Source organism: Rhinopithecus bieti, unplaced genomic scaffold (assembly GCF_001698545.2).
Source record: "Rhinopithecus bieti isolate Rb0 unplaced genomic scaffold, ASM169854v2 scaffold_10685, whole genome shotgun sequence".
Classification (NCBI taxonomy): Eukaryota; Metazoa; Chordata; class Mammalia; order Primates; family Cercopithecidae; genus Rhinopithecus; species Rhinopithecus bieti.
In genome coordinates, this window is record NW_016806950.1 from 461,318 (window position 1) to 479,049 (window position 17,732).

The following is a 17,732-nucleotide window of genomic DNA, read 5'->3' on the forward strand; positions in this document are numbered from 1 at the left end:
GCCCCGGGCCATGGCCCCCCGCCGCCACCCTTCCTCGCGCGGCCCGGCCCGCGGGGCTCCCGGCCGCCGCAGCTGATGGTGTTCCGCAACGTGGGTCGGCCGCCGGAGGAGGAGGACGTGGAGGCGGCCCCGGAGCCGGGACCCTCGGAACTGCTGTGTCCCCGGCACCGCTGTGCCCTGGACCCCAAGGCCCTGCCGCCGGGCTTGGCGCTCGAGCGGACCTGGGGCCCGGCGGCTGGACTAGAGGCGCAGTTGGCGGCTCTGGGGCTCGGGCAGCCGGCAGGGCCGGGGGTCAAGACAGTCGGTGGGGGTTGCTGCCCGTGCCCGTGTCCCCCTCAGCCGCCCCCTCCGCAGCCCCAGCCGCCTGCTGTCGCCCCGCAGGCCGGGGAGGACCCCACGGAAACGAGCGACGCGCTGCTAGTCCTGGAGGGCTTGGAATCGGAGGCCGAGAGCCTGGAGACTAACAGCTGCTCGGAAGAGGAGCTCAGCAGCCCGGGTCGCGGAGGAGGAGGGGGCGGCCGGCTTCTGCTGCAGCCCCCAGGCCCTGAATTACCTCCGGTGCCCTTCCCGCTGCAGGACTTGGTCCCTCTGGGGCGCTTGAGTAGAGGGGAGCAGCAGCAGCAGCAGCAACCTCCCCCGCCTCCGCCTCCTCCCGGGCCCCTCCGGCCACTCGCGGGTCCCTCTCGGAAGGGCTCCTTCAAAATCCGCCTCAGTCGCCTCTTTCGCACCAAGAGCTGCAACGGTGGCTCCGGCGGTGGGGATGGGACCGGCAAGAGGCCTTCTGGAGAGCTGGCTGCTTCAGCTGCGAGCCTAACAGACATGGGAGGTTCTGCGGGCCGGGAGCTGGACGCAGGGAGGTGAGACCGGCGGGGGGCTGGCCGACAAACTTCCTTTTCTTGTTAGGTTTCCCTTTTTATCTATTGCTACCGCGATCCTGACAGTTCTTAAGATAGGGTCTTCAGGAGGAGGCAGAGACTTGGTACCAAAGGTGATAACATCTCGCATAAGGTCAGAGCTAATTGTGGAAACAGCTTTCACTCTTAAAGAGTGCACACTCCATGACACTTCTCAGCTGGTTTGCATCTCTTGTTGGGAGATGGTTTCAGACCATCCCCCCATTCCCACCCTGGCATAGCTTTTTAAGTTTTTCCAAGGCGGCTGTGTGCCATTATCCCTGGAAGGGAGATTGCTGGAAATGTTTGGCCTTTGGGGCAAAAAGCTGGTGTTGCATCTTGACCGCCTTGCTTATTCTGTGTACCAGCACCGCACCCCCCTTTACACTCGTGCATGCAAATGACAGGAGAATCTTCAAATGCAATTGTAGGCCAGCAATCAATTGGACATCTGTTCAAAGTTTTAATGTTTTCCTGGTTGTTCCCTTAGATGAACTTGGCATATCAAATTTGGGTGCTGACCACTGTCTGTGAGAATAGAAAATAGACCCGGCACAGTGGCTCACACCTGTAATCCCAGCACTTTGGAGGCTGAGGATGGCGGATAACCTGAGCTCAGGAGTTTGAGACCAGCCTGGGCAACATGCGAAACCCCATCTCTACCAAAAAAAAAAAAAAAAAAGCTCCTCATCTCTACAAAAAATAAATAAAAAATTAGCCGGGAGTGGTCTCAGCTACTCAGGAGGCTGAGGCAGGAGGATCACTTGAGCCCAGGAGGCGGAGGTTGCAGTGAATAGTGATCATGCCACTGTACTCCAGTTTGCGTGACAGAGTGAGAGCCTGTCTCGAGAAAATAGTTTTGTGCTCTCTCAAGGCCATTTGAGAATTCTAAGTACCAGTAAGTCATAGACAAGGTAGAGACAGGTACATGAGTTCTAGGCCAGTTGATGAAAATTCCAAACGTAGGCATTGAGTTTTTTTCCTGCATTTCTGAGGGGTGGACTGATCTTTGGCATCCAGTGTTAGATCTGTAGCGTTGGTTTACAAAGCTGTCAACTTTGGTGTCAGTGAAATGAGTTACCATGTTGTAACTGCCATTGTGGTTTGTACTTCTTTGAGCGGGTTCTCAGAAAGATTGGAATTGGTTTTGTTGTGGTTTACGTGATGGATTCTTGAGACATACCGGCAGCCATAAACCAAAGCTAAAGAGCAGGTATAAATGGATAACCTTACCGTGAACTAGGATCACTTGGGGAGCTTTTGAAAAGCCTAAGAGTTTGAATTTTTTAAAACTCCCCAGTTGATCCTGACTGGGAACCACTCATTCATGGACTTCTGTTTTCAAGGGAACTTGGGTACTCCAAGAAGAAAATGTTGGGTGGATTTGGCTTTCTTGCCCTTTCTGAACAGCTGTGCCATGGACTTGTTTTGGGGATCAGGCCAAATCCAAACTTTCTGAAGAAATCAGTGTGTTGCCCCTTTAGGTAGGCCAGTGTTTCTGCCTTTGCCTCCTAGTGAATTCATGCTGGGAGTTCAGATCTTGAAAAGTGTGTGGCTGCTGAAACAGTTTTTTTGTGGTAGGCTCTGTATTCAATGCTCCACTTACCAGCACAGATGAAATTTACATCAGATGCAGGGGAGGGCGGGATTAAAGCTATGGGTAATGACATAGGATAGGTTGCTAATTTTCTTGTGGTTTGTCTTGCCTTTGTTCCATGTTGACCAGGAGTTCATCTGAGATTCCAGAGATGCCAAATATGAGGTGTGGCGTGAAATTAGCTGCTACGTCTAACAGATTAGGAAGAGGAAAAGGCATATAACATTATACGGTTTTTTGCCTTTGGAAGCAGAATTTAATGGTCATTGGCTGCTCTGCCACCCACCCTCACACTAAGCACAATACAGATTTCTGCTGCAGAGCAAATTGGGCTGTAGCTTTGCAAAGAAGCTTAGTTCAGGGCACTGGAGAATTACATTTTTTGGTCCAAGGGCTTTTTTTGATGAATTGGAGAAGAGCTAGGTATTTGTGTATAAACGTTTGGTTGACTGCTGTTTGGAGGCAGCATGCTGTATAGAGAATGTGAAAGTCTAGATTCCATGTAAACTCGAACATCAGCTGGGAGATGACCAAATTTGTTGTCTTCATGCTTCCCTTTTTCCCCCATCTGTAAAATGGGTGAGTGTTGACTGTCTTGTTCCTGTCCTTATAAGAATAGATTGTTGAGAAGAGAAATCTAGATGGAATAGTTTGTGCTTTTTAGAAGATAAGTAATAAGACTGAGCTGGTAAATTTTTTAATGCTTAGGATTTGGTGCTGCTTGTGAGCTTTTCCACAGCTTACTATGTGCCAGTCTTGCTGGCAGCCTCGCAGCTGTGAGAAACTTGGTGAGTCTGGCCAGGGTAGTTGTGATTTCTGTGGATCTGCACCTCCTAAGTCCGCAATAGTGGGAGGATGAGTTTGGATTTTTAGCTTTTCTCTTGTTTTGATTGGTAGGACCTGGAAGTGGTGAGAAATTTCAGTCTTTTGCCAAAGGGTATATGCCTTTGTCCTCATTGTTGATTGGAGTTAATTATGGGCTTCTACAGTCTTTGCTATACAATTTGGGACTTTTACAGTAACCTCTGGGCATAATTCCCTTTGCTATTCTCAACATCTGCCTTCTTACAATCATTTTAGAAGGTTTAACAATTCCCACATTTTAGCACTAAGCAAAACTTCCTTTTAGTTGCTTTTGAGTCTGGTAAGTGGACCTACATGGATATATTGTCTTCAGTGTAGTATGAGTTAGTTTAGAGATTTGTTTTTTGTTTTGAGGTGGAGTCTTGCTCTGTGGCCCAGGCTGGAGTGCAGTGGTACGATCTTGGCTTACTGCAACCTCCGCCTCCCGGGTTCAAGCGATTCTCCTGCGTCAGCCTCTCCAGTGGCTGGGATTACAGGGGCACACGATCATGCCCGGCTAATTTTTTAATTTTTAATTTTTAGTAGAGCTGGAGTTTTGCCATGTTGGCCAGACTGGTCCCGAACTCCTGACCTCAGGTGATCTGCCTGCCTTGGCCTCCCAAAATGCTGGGATTACAGGCATGAGCCACCACCCCCGGCCAACTTAGGTAACTCTTTTTAAGCAAGGTAAGAAATGGGTTCACCAATTGGGTGTGGTAGTGCGCACCTGTAGTCCCAATACTTGGAAGGCAGAGGCAGGAGGATTACTTGAGCCCAGGAGTTTAAGGGCACAGTGAGCAATGATGTGCCATTGCACTCCAGCCTGGGCAACAGAGCCAGACTCCCTCCCTTTCTTTTTTTTTTTTTTTTTTTTTTTTGGGGAGACGTAGTCTCGCTCTGTCGTCCGTGCTGGAGCGCAGTGGCCCAATCTTGGCTCACTACAACCTCCGCCTCTCAGGTTCAAGCAATTCTTCTGCCTCATCCTCCCGAGTAGCTGGGACTACAGGTGCATACCACCACGCCTGGCTAATTTTTTGTATTTTAGTAGAGACTGCATTTCACCGTGTTGCCCAGGCTGGTCTCAAACTCCTGAGCTCAGGCAGTCCGCCTACCTCAGCCTCCCAAAGTGCTGGGATTACAGGCTAGAGCCACCGCGCCCAGCTGACTCCATCTCTTTAAAAAAGAAAGAAAGAAAGAAATGGGCCCAGCAACTAATCAGGTTTCTGTTCTGGGGAACTGGGCTAGGGCTTATAACACACATATGTTGGAATTCAAAGAGCTGGGCTTGATGCCTGTGGTCCTCAGTGTAATCTAGCATTGCTATTTCAGGAAAACCAGTGGAGTTCCCATGTCTGTTTCTCATATGTTGAACTGATTGCCTTCCTTTGGATTTGGTGAGAGATCTAATTTGATCTGACCATTTTGAATCATCACGTAATACACACTTGGTTGGAAATAGGTACCTTGTTCACTTTTCAAGATTTGTTTTTTACCAGGTTAACAGATGAGGCTATTACTGGCCGTCTTCATGGTAGTGAGGTGGAGAAATGGAGGATGGTTCTATAGTGGTTTCCTATCTATTTATTTGGTGGGGGGTGGAAAGATAGAATTCTGGAAAGAGAGGCAGGCTGTTTTGGCATCCGTTTGGGGCCCTGCTGTCGTGGACAGACCTGGCAGACGTGAGAAACCTTTTTCACTGTATCCTTGGGTCTTCAGGTCTAAAGGGGTCTTTTTGAGTAATAGCATGACATGCTGAGAGCAAAATGATTTTATGGTGTGTTGAGGAAGTTCTGATTTTATGTTTGGGTTTTGGGTCCACACAATGTTGATCTTTTTAACTATTTTTTCCATGAAGTGGTTGCGGTTGGCAGCTCTCTTTTAGAATGAACTCCTGGGCTTAAAAAAAATCTCTGTCCATTTGAGTCCCATGCCGTGCTTCTCACTCCTTAACATTCTCTCTGCCAACATCATTTCTAAGGTTTTAGACCTTGGACCGTGCCTCTTGGCTTTTCCCTGGAAGTTCCCTCTATAGGTTCTTTAGTGGGTTTATGATGGAGTTTTGGATCTGACCTTGCTGCACAGATGTCTGTGTATTGGAACTAAAAATGAACACATGGTTTTTGTGCCTGTAGCACATGAACAGACACTGGCTTATGACGTGTTGGAAATGGCACAGGCTGGCTGTCTTGGCACTGTGTGCTTTAGCAGGGGCAGAGGTGCATTGGAGCCATAAAATCTGGTATTTGGACATCCTAGTTTGGAAGTTACTTTAGAAAAGGACGTGTGTAAGTCTTAGGGCATCAGTACAGGGGACTTATGAGCAAATAGGTTATCATTATTTCACTGTTTTTATTTTAGGTTTCAAAGAATTTGAAAACCGGCCAATGGTTATGTCTATGTGTTGTTGTTCTGTCTAATCTAATGCTTTTAACTCCTTTATCCCATAAATCTGTTGTAGTACAGTTAATAATTTGCAGGGTAGAAATGGACAGAGGCATCCTGTTTTTTTCTTACCTACAGCATAGGCAGTAACTTAGCTGACACAAAGGACTGCTAGTCTCAAAGACCTTTGCCTGAGGCCTTCTGCCCTGTCCTTTTGTGTCACCTGAAGCACAGCCCACCAAATGCTGTTTTATCCCACCCTACTCCTCCAGTCTTTGTTGCTGCTAAGATGAAAGTGGCCTACTGGCAAAGTTACAGGGGTATAACGTTGCACCCTAATGCTTGTTGAGGTGATCTGGGGAAGAATAAATAACATGGGAATGTAGTATAGAGGGTTAGTTTAAAATATTATCTGAAATTCCATTATATTGGTCTCCAAAATATAGTGTGTCAGCTTAGAATGGCCTTTTATTATTCCAAATGGTTCATGTATACAAAAGGGGATATATAAAGTGTATGTCTTTTAATAATAATAAAATACAAGCATAGGTACCCTTCACTAAACTTAATGAATAGAATGTTATCAGTACCTTTGAAGAGTGTTGCTTTCTAATTACATCTTATCCCTCCCCCTGGTAACCACCATCCTCAATTTTATGTTAATCAGTACCTTGCTTTGTTGTTGTTTTTTTTATAGTCATCTAGATTGGTGGTTTCATGAATGACTGCCATTAGAATGCTCTCAGGATCCTTGAGACAGATACTGCTTTGGGTTTGTAGTTAGGCTTGTCTTCCCAAGAGAGAAAGAAGCATGCCTATTTATTAGTAGCCTTTTAGCCTCCTAGACTTTAGACCTTTTACCTTTCCAAGCATCCAGCCATGAGGCCCCTTATTTGCCAGGAAAACCATTCTGGCACTCTCGAACAGCTCTCCCTGGATTCAGATGTTTTCTTTTCTAGATCCTAGAAACTATGATTTTCTTCTTCAAAATGCCGGGGCGGGGAGATGAGCTGAAGTGAGAAGGCCTCCGCAAGATGTGTGCATTTGGGTCCTGCCGTTCTTCAGTGCTTGGCACTGAAGAGACTCGTCCCCAGCATGGGCAGATGGCAGAGTAATGCAGCTTCCTTTGAAAAGAGGCAAACGGCCAAATGGCTGAGGTGTGAACCTTTTGAAAGGCCAGTGCTTTAGGTTTCTACTTGCTGGGTTAAATGTTGTACCCACAAGTTATCAAATAAAAATCAGCTTGGAAGCTCTTCAGCAGTCCTAAAGTTCATGTCCAGTGGAATTAACATTGCATTCCAGTCCTCTGGATTGTTGGAACTAAGCTGTAGTCATGAGCCACTTTTATGAGCAAAGAAACTGTGTGGCCGTATCTTATTTTTATGTAGCCACCTCTCCTGTGGGTGCTGTGGGTGGAATATTCATAGTGAGCGTGATCATCAGACCCCTCAAGTATGGAAGAGGTTGCCAAGGGAATGTAAAGCTAGGTCAAGAGAAAGACGGACCAGGGTTTCAGCTCTTTCTGAATAAGATCTTCATGGTATGGTTTTAGAATTTTGTTTGAAGTGAATTCTGAGAAGCTCAGACATCGATGTTAAAACATAAATGCATAAACATCTTCTGAAATCAAATAATTTAAAATAGAATTTCATTTTGGATTTTCTTTGCTTTTGCCCCTCTATTGGTGCAATTTATAGTTGAAAAGAGTTTAAGTTCTATTTAGACCTTTGGGTAAGAGTATTTTTGGAAGGTGAGCCAGCTACAATGCTAGGAGACAGGCGCTCAATTCTGGGGTACGATTTTCTTTAAGTCTGTTTTATTGTTAACAGTAAAAAATAAATAAATAAGTATTTATTTATTTATTTATTTATTTTTGAGACAGGGTCTCACTCTGTCACCCAGGCTGGAATGCAGCAGCTCAGTCATGACTCACTGCAGCCTTGACCTTCCCAGGTTCAGGTGATCCTCCCACCTCACACTCCTGAGTAACTGGGACTAGAGGTGTACACCATGCCCAGCTAATTTTTGTATTTTTTGTAGAGACAAAGTTTCACCATGTTGCCCCGGCTGGTCACGAATTCCTGTGCTCAAGCATTCTGCTCACCTCAGCCTCCCAAAGTGTTGGGATTACAGGTGTGAGCCATTGCACCGGGCCTGAGGTATAATTTATATACTGCAAAATTTACCCTTTTAAGTGTCCAGCTCTATTCATTTTGACAAATTTATATATAGTCATCATAATCTCTACCATCATCAGCATATAGCATATTTCTTTTCTTTTCTTTTTTTTTTTTTGAGATGGAGTCTCACTCTGTCACCCAGGCTGAAGTGCAGTGGTGTGATCTTGGTTCACTGCAACCTTCACCTCCCAGGCTCAAGCAGTTCTCCTACCTCAGCCTCCTGAGTAGCTGGGATTACAGGTGCACACCACCATACCCAGCTAATTTTTGTATTTTTAGTAGAGATGGGGTTTCACCGTATTGGCCAGGCTGGTCTCGAACTCCTGACCTTGTGATTTGCCCACCTCGACCTCCCAAAGTGCTGGGATTACAGGTGTGAGTCACCGTGCCCAGCCAGCATATAAGCATATTTTTATTTTTTATTTTTTATTTTTATTTTTTGAGACGGAGTCTCACTCTCGCCCAGGCTGGAGTGCAGAGGGGCGATCTCAGCTCACTGCAAGCTCCACCTCCCGGGTTTATGCCATTCTCCTGCCTCAGCCTCCCGAGTAGCTGGGATTACAGGTGCCCGCCACCACACCCGGCTAAGTTTTTGTATTTTTAGTAGAGATGGGGTTTCACCGTGTTAGTCAGGATAGTCTTGATCTCCTGACCTCGTGAGACACCGTGCTCAGCCAGCATATATTATATTTCTATCACCTCGACAAGTTCAGTCATTCTGAGGTGAGTTTTTTGAGTTTAACACACTTCTGGCCATAATGTGTTCGTTGGAGTCTTTTGAGTTTCTTTCATTTATTGCTGAAAAGCCACTTGAAAGTGTGGTAAGAAGTGATCTTTGGTATATTAACCAAAAGATCTGGGTTTTCAGACTGGTTCCCTGGAATCAAGAAGTCATGGGGAGGGCCGTGTGAGTGGCAGCTCAGAGAGAGGAATGGGCCCTCTTCTTGGGTGCTAGGCAGAGCCACTAATCTGAGGAGGCCCACTTAGTAGCTGATGGCTTTGACTCATGCCTTGGGGCAATTGTGCAGAAATCAGAGGTCTTCAAGGTTGAAGACTGCATGTGCATCCTGCAGTGCTATTCTCAGGTCAGAATCTGTTCCCTGGTTCATTTTGGAACGACCTATCCTACAGGCAAGCCCAGAGGGAAAATCTGCTCTGAGCTGGTGCTTGTTCAGGTCAAGAGCCTTTTTCTTGGCTCCCAGATGGAAGCTAGCTCTGCATCAGACTTCCTTCCTCTTGAAATGGACTTGCTAATTACCACTCAAGGTGTTTTACTCTTTTAGTGTACTGGGTATGGTGAGCTCCAAAGGGATTTCTCATTGCTTTGTAGGCTGGTGAATTCTGTAGCCAAATCTATTTAAGGAATTGCTTTAATTATTTCCTTCTTCCCCTTTATTTTATGCTTTATTACAAGAGTGTTGCTGACAACGACTAGGGTTTGCTTTATTTTTCAGTGCATCTGGAACTGAGTGTTGTGGTGACTTAAATGCATATGTGTTCATTTCTCCCCTCTATTCCCTCTCTGCTTTCTCACTCCCTAGGAAACCCAGGTTGACAAGAACTCAAAGTGCCTTTTCTCCAGTCTCCTTCAGCCCCCTGTTCACAGGTAAGGGTAATATCTTTCTGTCTTCTGACATCTGAAAACAGGGGTGTTCTGAGACCTGTTGGGAAACACTTGCAGATGCGTCACAGGGAGCTGTAGGCGTGTCTGCAGTTATTTCCTTCATTCCATGCTTAGTGGGTTTGAGATGAGGCTATTTTTATGGTATGGAATGTGTTCTTGACTTTGGATGCTTTATAGTTGGAGGTAAAGGCTGCTTGTTGGTAACTGGGTGACCTGGGTGGCCCTAGCAGTTATGCAGTGCTTAGTTCAGGGTCATCACATATAAATTAAAACTAGGAATTACAAATTTATGGGCTCACAGTGCATAAAAGACTCTCTAGAAGTCATACAGTTTCTGTCTCTGCTTCCAAGGGAGTTCATGGGTTATCTCATAAAAATGATCCATGATTGTCCGGTCTATTTTTGAAGACTTTTTTGGGCAGAGGGGATTACATGAGCTCTTGTCTTTTTAGGGGCTTGCAGTTCCTGCAGCTGTTAGAGTTCTTTATTGTAGCTAATTTAAGTCTGCCCTCTTGCAGCAGGGAACACAGTTGTTAAACTAGGAAGGCTGTAGAAATCTCCTTTGGATGATGGGTAACTGCCTTCTCATTTCGTAGGAAGCTTTTTCAGAGATGGAGGCCTTCTATTATGTCAGTCACATGTGAAGCTCCTGCGTGAATAAGCTGTAGAAAAGTGGGGCTTTGCCACACTGCCCGTGTCTCAGAAACTGAGTACTTCTCATTGGTTATGACTGAGAAGCCTTTAAAAAAAAATCCCAATCTCAAACTCCTTTGGATATAATGTCCCTCAAAAAGGTGATTGGAAGACATATGATTTGGGCATGGATGCTTCCAGGAAAATGTTAAGCAGGCCAATGAGACCTGCAGCTGGGTAGACTGCTGTGAACTGTCAAAACAAGTGAATTGGTACCTGTATAGACATCTACTGTAGTGGAGAAGGAGGTCTCTGTTCTTATCCAAGCCCAGAATTTAAAAATCTTATGTTGTGATAGCATGTCTTTCTAGTTAATAGTTGTTTCCTCCTTAAAGTAAGGAACATGGCTGGTCGCGGTCACAGTGGCTTAGGCTTGTAATCCCAGCACTTAGGGAGGTTGAAGTGAGCTGATCACCTGAGGTCAGGAGTTTCAGACCAGCCTGGCCAACATGGTGTGAATCTCCGTCTCTACTAAAAATACAAAAAATTAGCTGGGCATGGTGCTGCATACCTTGTAGTCCAGTTACTCGGGAGGCTGAGGCAGGAGAATCACTTGAACCTGAGAGGCTGAGGTTGCAGTGAGCAGAGATTTTGCCACTGCACTCCAGCCTGAGCGACAGAGTTAGACTCTTGTCTGAAAAAAAAAGGAACGCTACCTACATTTGTAGTTTGAGGTTCAGGTCAGCCTCAGCCCTCTGGAATGACATCCTTTATGTTAAGTGCCCTACCAACAGTCTAGACTGCTCTGGCCTGTCAGGAAACATGCTTGTCTGGCCCCATTGCATTGCTCTGGGCAGCCAGGCTCTCAATTACCAAGCTGTGTGGTGAGTCTGGTACCAGTTTTCTAGAACTTTCACTGATGACTTTTGTTTGTTTATTTTTGACACAGGGCCTCATTTTGTCTCCCAGGCTGGAGTGCAGTGGTGCAGTCTCAGCTTACTGCAGCCTCGACTTCCTAGACTCAAATGATCCTCCCACCTCAGCCTCTAGAATAGCTGGGACTACAGGCATGCACCACCATACCTGACTAATTTTTTTATTTTTGTGGAGACACGGGGTCTTACGATGGTGCCCGGGCTGGTCTTGAACTCCTGAGTGCAAGTGATTCGCCTACCTTGGCCTCCCAAAGTGTTGGAATTACAGGCGTGAGCCACTGCACCCGGTCTCACTGATGACTTTTAGAAGAGCTTTTCTGTTTGTTTAATTAGTATTCAAGACCTTTGTAAAAACTGTGTATTTAGGTTCTGAAAATCCAGTTTCTTCCCTTTTGGTAAATATTGGTCACCTCATTTTCTTAATGGGGAAACATTAAAATACTAGCTGAGGGATTCATTCAGCCCTGAATTAAAAAAAGATGTTGGAAGGAATACCCTAAGGGCTAAATTAGAGAAATTCTGAGTTCTGACCTGTGGATCAGGCCTGCCAAAATAACCCTATTCCTGGCTATCAGCTTGTGTTAATATTAATAAAATACCCTTCATCCTCTCATGACTCAAGTGGAGAGGGAATAGACAGAGTTGGGTGGCAAGGAGTCTTATATATGGCAGGGAACAGAACTGCATGACATGCTGGGAAGAAGAGAGGCCATGTGCCTCCTCCCACCAAGTTCCTATGGAGAAGCTGCCTCTTAGATTATCTGACTTTTGTCTGACTGTGAAAGTAGTTAATTTTTAGGAATATAAATTGTACTTTCGGCCTTTGTAGCCTTAGCTATTAAGAACCGGTATCTTATTCAGGTAGATTCTCTTATGCGTGAATACTCTGGAAAATTAAGATGTGGACTGCCCTCTAGGAAGAAGTTAGGACTAACATTGGGAACTTTTTCTGTATTCTGCTTACCGTGCAGTTCTTAGGTTTTCTGGCCTTTGCTTTCCATGTCTGTTTGGGCATATAACAAGCCACTTGGCTTGCTTCCTAAGGCAGAAATTGATACACAGTTCTGAAAAAATAAATGGTGTGGGTTCCATTGGATAAAGAAGACCTCTTGTTTGAGGGTACGTTGTAAGTTAGTGACAGAACCAGAATTAGATGGTTTTCCACTGTCAGTCCCATGGTTTTGTCCTAAAGAATCCTTGACCCTTAACAGGGCCAAGGTTTAATGATAGAATTTTAAAATTGACTTCCTGGTGTTGGGGTGATTTCAGCCCTGGGGGCATTAGGTTTTGAGCTTTCTGAGAGCAGCAGACCCCCAGCCTTGCCTGCTTGCCCTTTGCTTCCCTTTGCTTTCTGTGTCAGCTTTGGGCAAGGCGCTTCTGTAACTTGCTTGCACCATGAATCCCTCAGGTGAAACTGTGTCGCTTGTGGATGTGGACATTTCTCAGCGGGGCCTGACCTCTCCACACCCTCCAACTCCCCCTCCTCCTCCAAGAAGAAGCCTCAGCCTCCTAGGTATAGTTTCTTCCCCTCTCCTTCTTGCCTAGTGGGAGGGTGAGCTACAGGGACTTGTTCTTTGCTGGGGGCCGACCACGCTTCTGGGTTTCTGATGATGACTTAATTATTTCCTAGCTCTTTCTCAGTACCCCATCATCTCCCTAAGCAATTAAATGGGTCTCACCTGCATGCTGCAATACTGTGCATATATTAATTCGATTTACATTTATCTTGCCTTGAACCCACTGCTATTGGGCTGCATTAGGAATATCCTTACTACCCTGCTTTCCAAAAGCAAACCAGAGTAAGGTGATTGTTGCCCTCTGTCCAAAAAGACTGGGTGAAGGTTGGGCCATCCTGCCCCAGAGGGCAGCCTGATAGTCCTTCTCCCTCTCCTCTGCCTTCACTGTGCTCATTCTGTGCTCACATTTCTGAACCTCTTGCTTTTGTTCTCTCTTCTAGATGATATCAGTGGGACGCTGCCTACATCTGTCCTTGTGGCTCCGATGGGGTCTTCCTTGCAGTCTTTCCCCCTACCTCCGCCTCCTCCACCCCATGCCCCAGGTTAGCTTAGTTTAGAGGCAAGACTTGTAAGAGTTGGGAGTACAGAGTGATACTTTGTACCATAGAAGGATGGGAGAAATCTATTTATGGAAATAATAGCTTAGTAGAAAGTTTAACTCTTTTCCCCTTGGCTGTACCAGACTCCTTGGAAATGAGGCCGAGAACTGGTTTTCCTAACCCGTTTTCTTTATGGAGGTCAATCTGATTTTTGTTAGGGATAAAAGACTACTGAATTTTTCATCTCTTTGCTGCTGAGACTGTTTTGCAATCCTTGAGTAGATATCACTTAAGAAACTGCCTTAATTTCAGGATAGTGAGGTTTAATATGTTGCTGGTTTTCAAGGTTCTGTGGTTATTCTAAGCTTTTAGTATTTACTGCAGCCTTGTAAATAAGTACCAAGCATTCAGTAGCCCACACCTGCTTTGCCAGCTACCAGTACCCAAGGAATAAAATGAATGAAATCAGCATTCTTTTCTACTTGCCTGGCAAAATCATTACTCTTCCTGGGCAAGTAAGCGAGTCACTATTTCCAAGGCTGCCTTATCGGCACTTCACTTCGAGGTGGGAGAAGTTGGAATCGCTCTAGGCTGGTGAAGCCCCTGAAGTAGTCACCTTAGTCAGGTTAGTGAGCAGCTCCCCTCCCCTTTCCTGGGGTTAAGTGCCCCCACCCATCCTTCACAGCTTACACAAGCCCACACAGCTTTTTGTTCCAGCCCATCCAGCTCTTTCCCACTGCTTTGGCTTCTACCCTTTCCAGCTTAGCTTCTAATGCCTTGCCCTCTTCAGTTAGCATTTCTGTTTTTGGGGGAGGGTCTATTTGTGGTTGGGAGCAGTGAGGGTAAACAGGTGACCACCACTCTCTTGCCCTGCAGATGCATTTCCCCGGATTGCTCCCATCCGAGCAGCTGAATCCCTGCACAGCCAACCCCCACAGCACCTCCAGTGTCCTCTCTATCGGCCTGACTCGAGCAGCTTTGCAGCCAGCCTTCGAGAGTTGGAGAAGGTAGGTGGTACCTAAGGACTGGCAGGTCACTTCTCCCATTAGCTAAATTCTGTACCCGAGCACACCTTTATTTATTTGTTTATTTATTTTTAGAGACAGGGTCTTACTCTGTTGCCCAGGCTAGGGGATAGTGGCATAATCATAGCTCACTGTAGCCTTGAACTCCTGGGCCAAAGGATCCTTCTGCCTCAGCCTCCTGAGTAGCTAGGACTACAGGCACGCACGACCAAGCCCAGCTAAAATTTATTTATATTTTTTGTAGAGACTGGTCTTGCTTTTTCCCAGGCTGGTCTTGAACTCCTGGGCTCAACGTGATCCTCTTGCCTCTGCCTCCCAAAACTCTAGGATTATAGGCATGAGCCACCACACCCAGCCCCTATTTATTGTTTTTAGAGGAAGAATAGTTTACTTTCTTCCATATTTACAGTGACAAAAGCAGTGTGCTACTGCTGTTAATTCCATGAGATATAATAAAATTGAATTTGGGGAAAAAATTTGGACATGATAAAGGTTGTTGGAGAAATGTTTACAGTCTAAGCTGATTTTGATAGATTAACTGACCAAATTCCCTCTTCTTTTCTTGGTAGGGTCTTTGGTAACATAATTGTGGAATTATTATTCTTTGTTTTTGTTGTTGTTGTTGTTGTTGTCTTGTTTTGTTTTTGGGACTGAGTTTTACTCTTGTCGCCCAGGCTGGAGTGCAATGGTGCAATCTCGGCTTACTGCAACCTCTGCCTCCTGGGTTCAAGCAATTCTCCTGCCTCAGCCTCCCGAGTAGCTGGGATTACAGATGCCCAGCACCATGCCCAGCTAATTACTATATTTCTAGTAGAGATGGGGTTTCACCATGTTGGCCAGGCTGGTCTCGAACTCCTGACCTCAGGTGAGCCACCTGCCTTGGCCTCCCAAAGCGCTGGGATTACAGGTGTAAACCACTGCACCCCAGCCTTTTTTTTTTTTTTTTTTTTTTTTTTGAGACATAGTCTCACTGTGTCACCCAGGCTGGAGTGCAGTGCAGTGGTACAATCCCAGCTCACTGCAACCTCCGCCTCCCAGGTTCAAGCGAGTCTTCTGCCTCAGCCTCCTGAATAGCTGGGATTACTGGCATGTGCCACCAAACCCAGCTAATTTTTGTATTTTTGGTAGAGATGGGGTTTCACCATGTTGGCCAGGCCGGTCTCGAACNTTTTTTTGAGACATAGTCTCACTGTGTCACCCAGGCTGGAGTGCAGTGCAGTGGTACAATCCCAGCTCACTGCAACCTCCGCCTCCCAGGTTCAAGCGAGTCTTCTGCCTCAGCCTCCTGAATAGCTGGGATTACTGGCATGTGCCACCAAACCCAGCTAATTTTTGTATTTTTGGTAGAGATGGGGTTTCACCATGTTGGCCAGGCCGGTCTCGAACTCCTGACCTCAAGTGATCCATCCACCTCAGCCTTCCAAAGTGTTGGAATTACAGGCATGAGCCACAGCTCACGGCCAGAATTATTATTCTGTTACTTTGGAGGGCTAAAAGTATAGTGAGCGTGATGTTCATTGCTAATGGTTGAGACACGTGTAAGTGGCTTTTACCTATTAAAATGTTTTGGAGAGAATGCAGAGGGTTCTCCCATGTTAAGATAGATTGTGCTGAAAACTTTGACATTTCTCTGTCCTGATAACTAGTGGACTGCTTCTTGTCTTTGATAGTGTGGTTGGTATTGGGGGCCAATGAATTGGGAAGATGCAGAGATGAAGCTGAAAGGGAAACCAGATGGTTCTTTCCTGGTACGAGACAGTTCTGATCCTCGTTACATCCTGAGCCTCAGTTTCCGATCGCAGGGTATCACCCACCACACTAGAATGGAGCACTACAGAGGTAAGAGATGCTAAGAGAGCCTTCTTCCCCCCCTTGCCTTGCTCTGCCCTTGCTGTCTGACTTTTTTGTGGAAGAGATTCATGGGAATGGAACTACGAATAGGGGAAAAATTATCTTAGACTCAGTTGAATATTGATATGGGCACTTGTTTCAGTCACTAGAAGAAATGGAGGGGGTAGGGAAGGGAGAGTAAGGGTTGCATTTAAAAGTCTTGTCAGCAACATCTTGTCTCCTAAATAGGAGGGCCTGAATAAAACTGTTGGAGAGGCTGCCAAGTATTGAGCCAGTAAAACTCTTTAGGTAAAAGGAAGAAAGAACCTAGGACCATTAGGCAAATTCTCACAAGCTTTGTTTGGAATTAAACTTATCATCTAGAGATACTTTGTTAAATCACATATACAAAGAGGAGAATTTAGTGTTGATCCTGTAACTGTTCTGAATTTCTTTTTTTTTTTTTTTTTTTGAGACAGAGTCTTGCTCTGTCGCCCAGGCTAGAGTGCAGTGGTACGATCTCAGCTCGCTGCAACCTCCGCCTCCTGGGTTCAAGTGATTCTCCTGCCTCAGCCTCCCATGTAGCTGGGATTACAGGCCTGTGCCACCACACCTGGCTGATTTTTGTATTTTTAGTAGAAACAGGGTTTTACCATGTTGGCCAGGCTGGTCTTGAACTCCTGACCTCAGGTGATCCATCCACCTTGGCCTCCCAAAGGGCTGGGATTACAGGTGTGTCTGAATTTCTTTGTCTGATAGTCACTTTCTCCCAGGCAGCATGGTGATAATTTCCTCTTTTTGTCAGTGTTGTAGTCTCTTAGGAAATATTCATTAAAATGCTAAGAGTTTGTGAGATCAACATGCTTTAAATTATCTGTCATCCTCCTAGTGGTACCTCTTCCTTTGTGATCAGGTGGTACTTCATGTGCCAGTCATGCCTAAAAGCCGACTTGTTAAACACAGCTCTCTGGACTGACTTTGTATCGAGACATTCTGTATTTAACTTGGGCCAGAAACTTGTGATGGTCATTGGTTCTGAGGCTGGGTAATACATCCTTTGTCAAAATACCTGTGTATGCTACAAACTTAAAAAGCATAGAGAACTTTGGGATGTTTCAGGGATTTGTTTCCCATCCCTCACAATCTTCCCATGGTGGTCAACCTTAAATGAATGCTCTGAGGCATTGCATCTGAGGTAAGAGCCTCTGTCCTGCCTCTTCTCAGGCGCCACAGCATCTTCCCCACTCTCAGCCCATACTGCCTGGTTCTCTTGTAAGGCAGGAAGTAGCTGTTTAGGTCAGCATAGCTTTGTCCATGGTTTCCTCTGTACCCACTTCTACCTTAGAGATAACATGAAGAGAAAGGAACTTCAATTCAGTGACCTGGGAATGAACTAGGTGGGGTAGGTGAGGGGGACTGCCTCCTGTTCTGCTGTTTGTAAAAACGAAAATACACAAGCAAAAAACAAAATATGAAACAAAGCTTTTCAGAGTGAAGTATTTTGTTAAACCTATTCAAATGACTAGGCCATGGGAATTATAAATAAATACTTGACCTTTAAGTTTTTGATAGGTAAGATGCCAGGAATGAGAGGTCTTTCAAATGGTTCTCTGATTACTTTTTTTTTTTTTGAGATGGAATCTCACTTTGTCACCCAGGCTGGAGTACAGTAGCACAGTCTCGGCTTATTGCAGCCTCCGTCTCCCGGGTTCAACAATTTTTTTTTTTTTTTTT

The 17,732-nt window shown here is 45.7% G+C and overlaps 1 protein-coding gene across 3 annotated transcripts in view; it reads left to right on the forward strand.

Annotated features, from left to right (window-relative positions):
* Positions 1-7: 7 nt before the first annotated feature.
* SOCS7 (suppressor of cytokine signaling 7) overlaps positions 8-17,732 on the forward strand; it is a 57,632-nt gene continuing 39,907 nt past the window's right edge. Inside the window, exons 1-6 of one of the 3 annotated variants that reach the window (XM_017878985.1) lie at positions 8-857; positions 9,437-9,501; positions 12,496-12,600; positions 13,045-13,146; positions 14,020-14,150; positions 15,839-16,007. In XM_017878985.1, the coding sequence (XP_017734474.1) occupies positions 76-857; positions 9,437-9,501; positions 12,496-12,600; positions 13,045-13,146; positions 14,020-14,150; positions 15,839-16,007 (1,354 nt within the window). In that variant the 5' untranslated portion in view covers positions 8-75. The remainder of the gene's footprint in view (positions 858-9,436; positions 9,502-12,495; positions 12,601-13,044; positions 13,147-14,019; positions 14,151-15,838; positions 16,008-17,732) is intronic. The other 2 variants (XM_017878986.1, XM_017878987.1) reach the window with 2 other exon arrangements.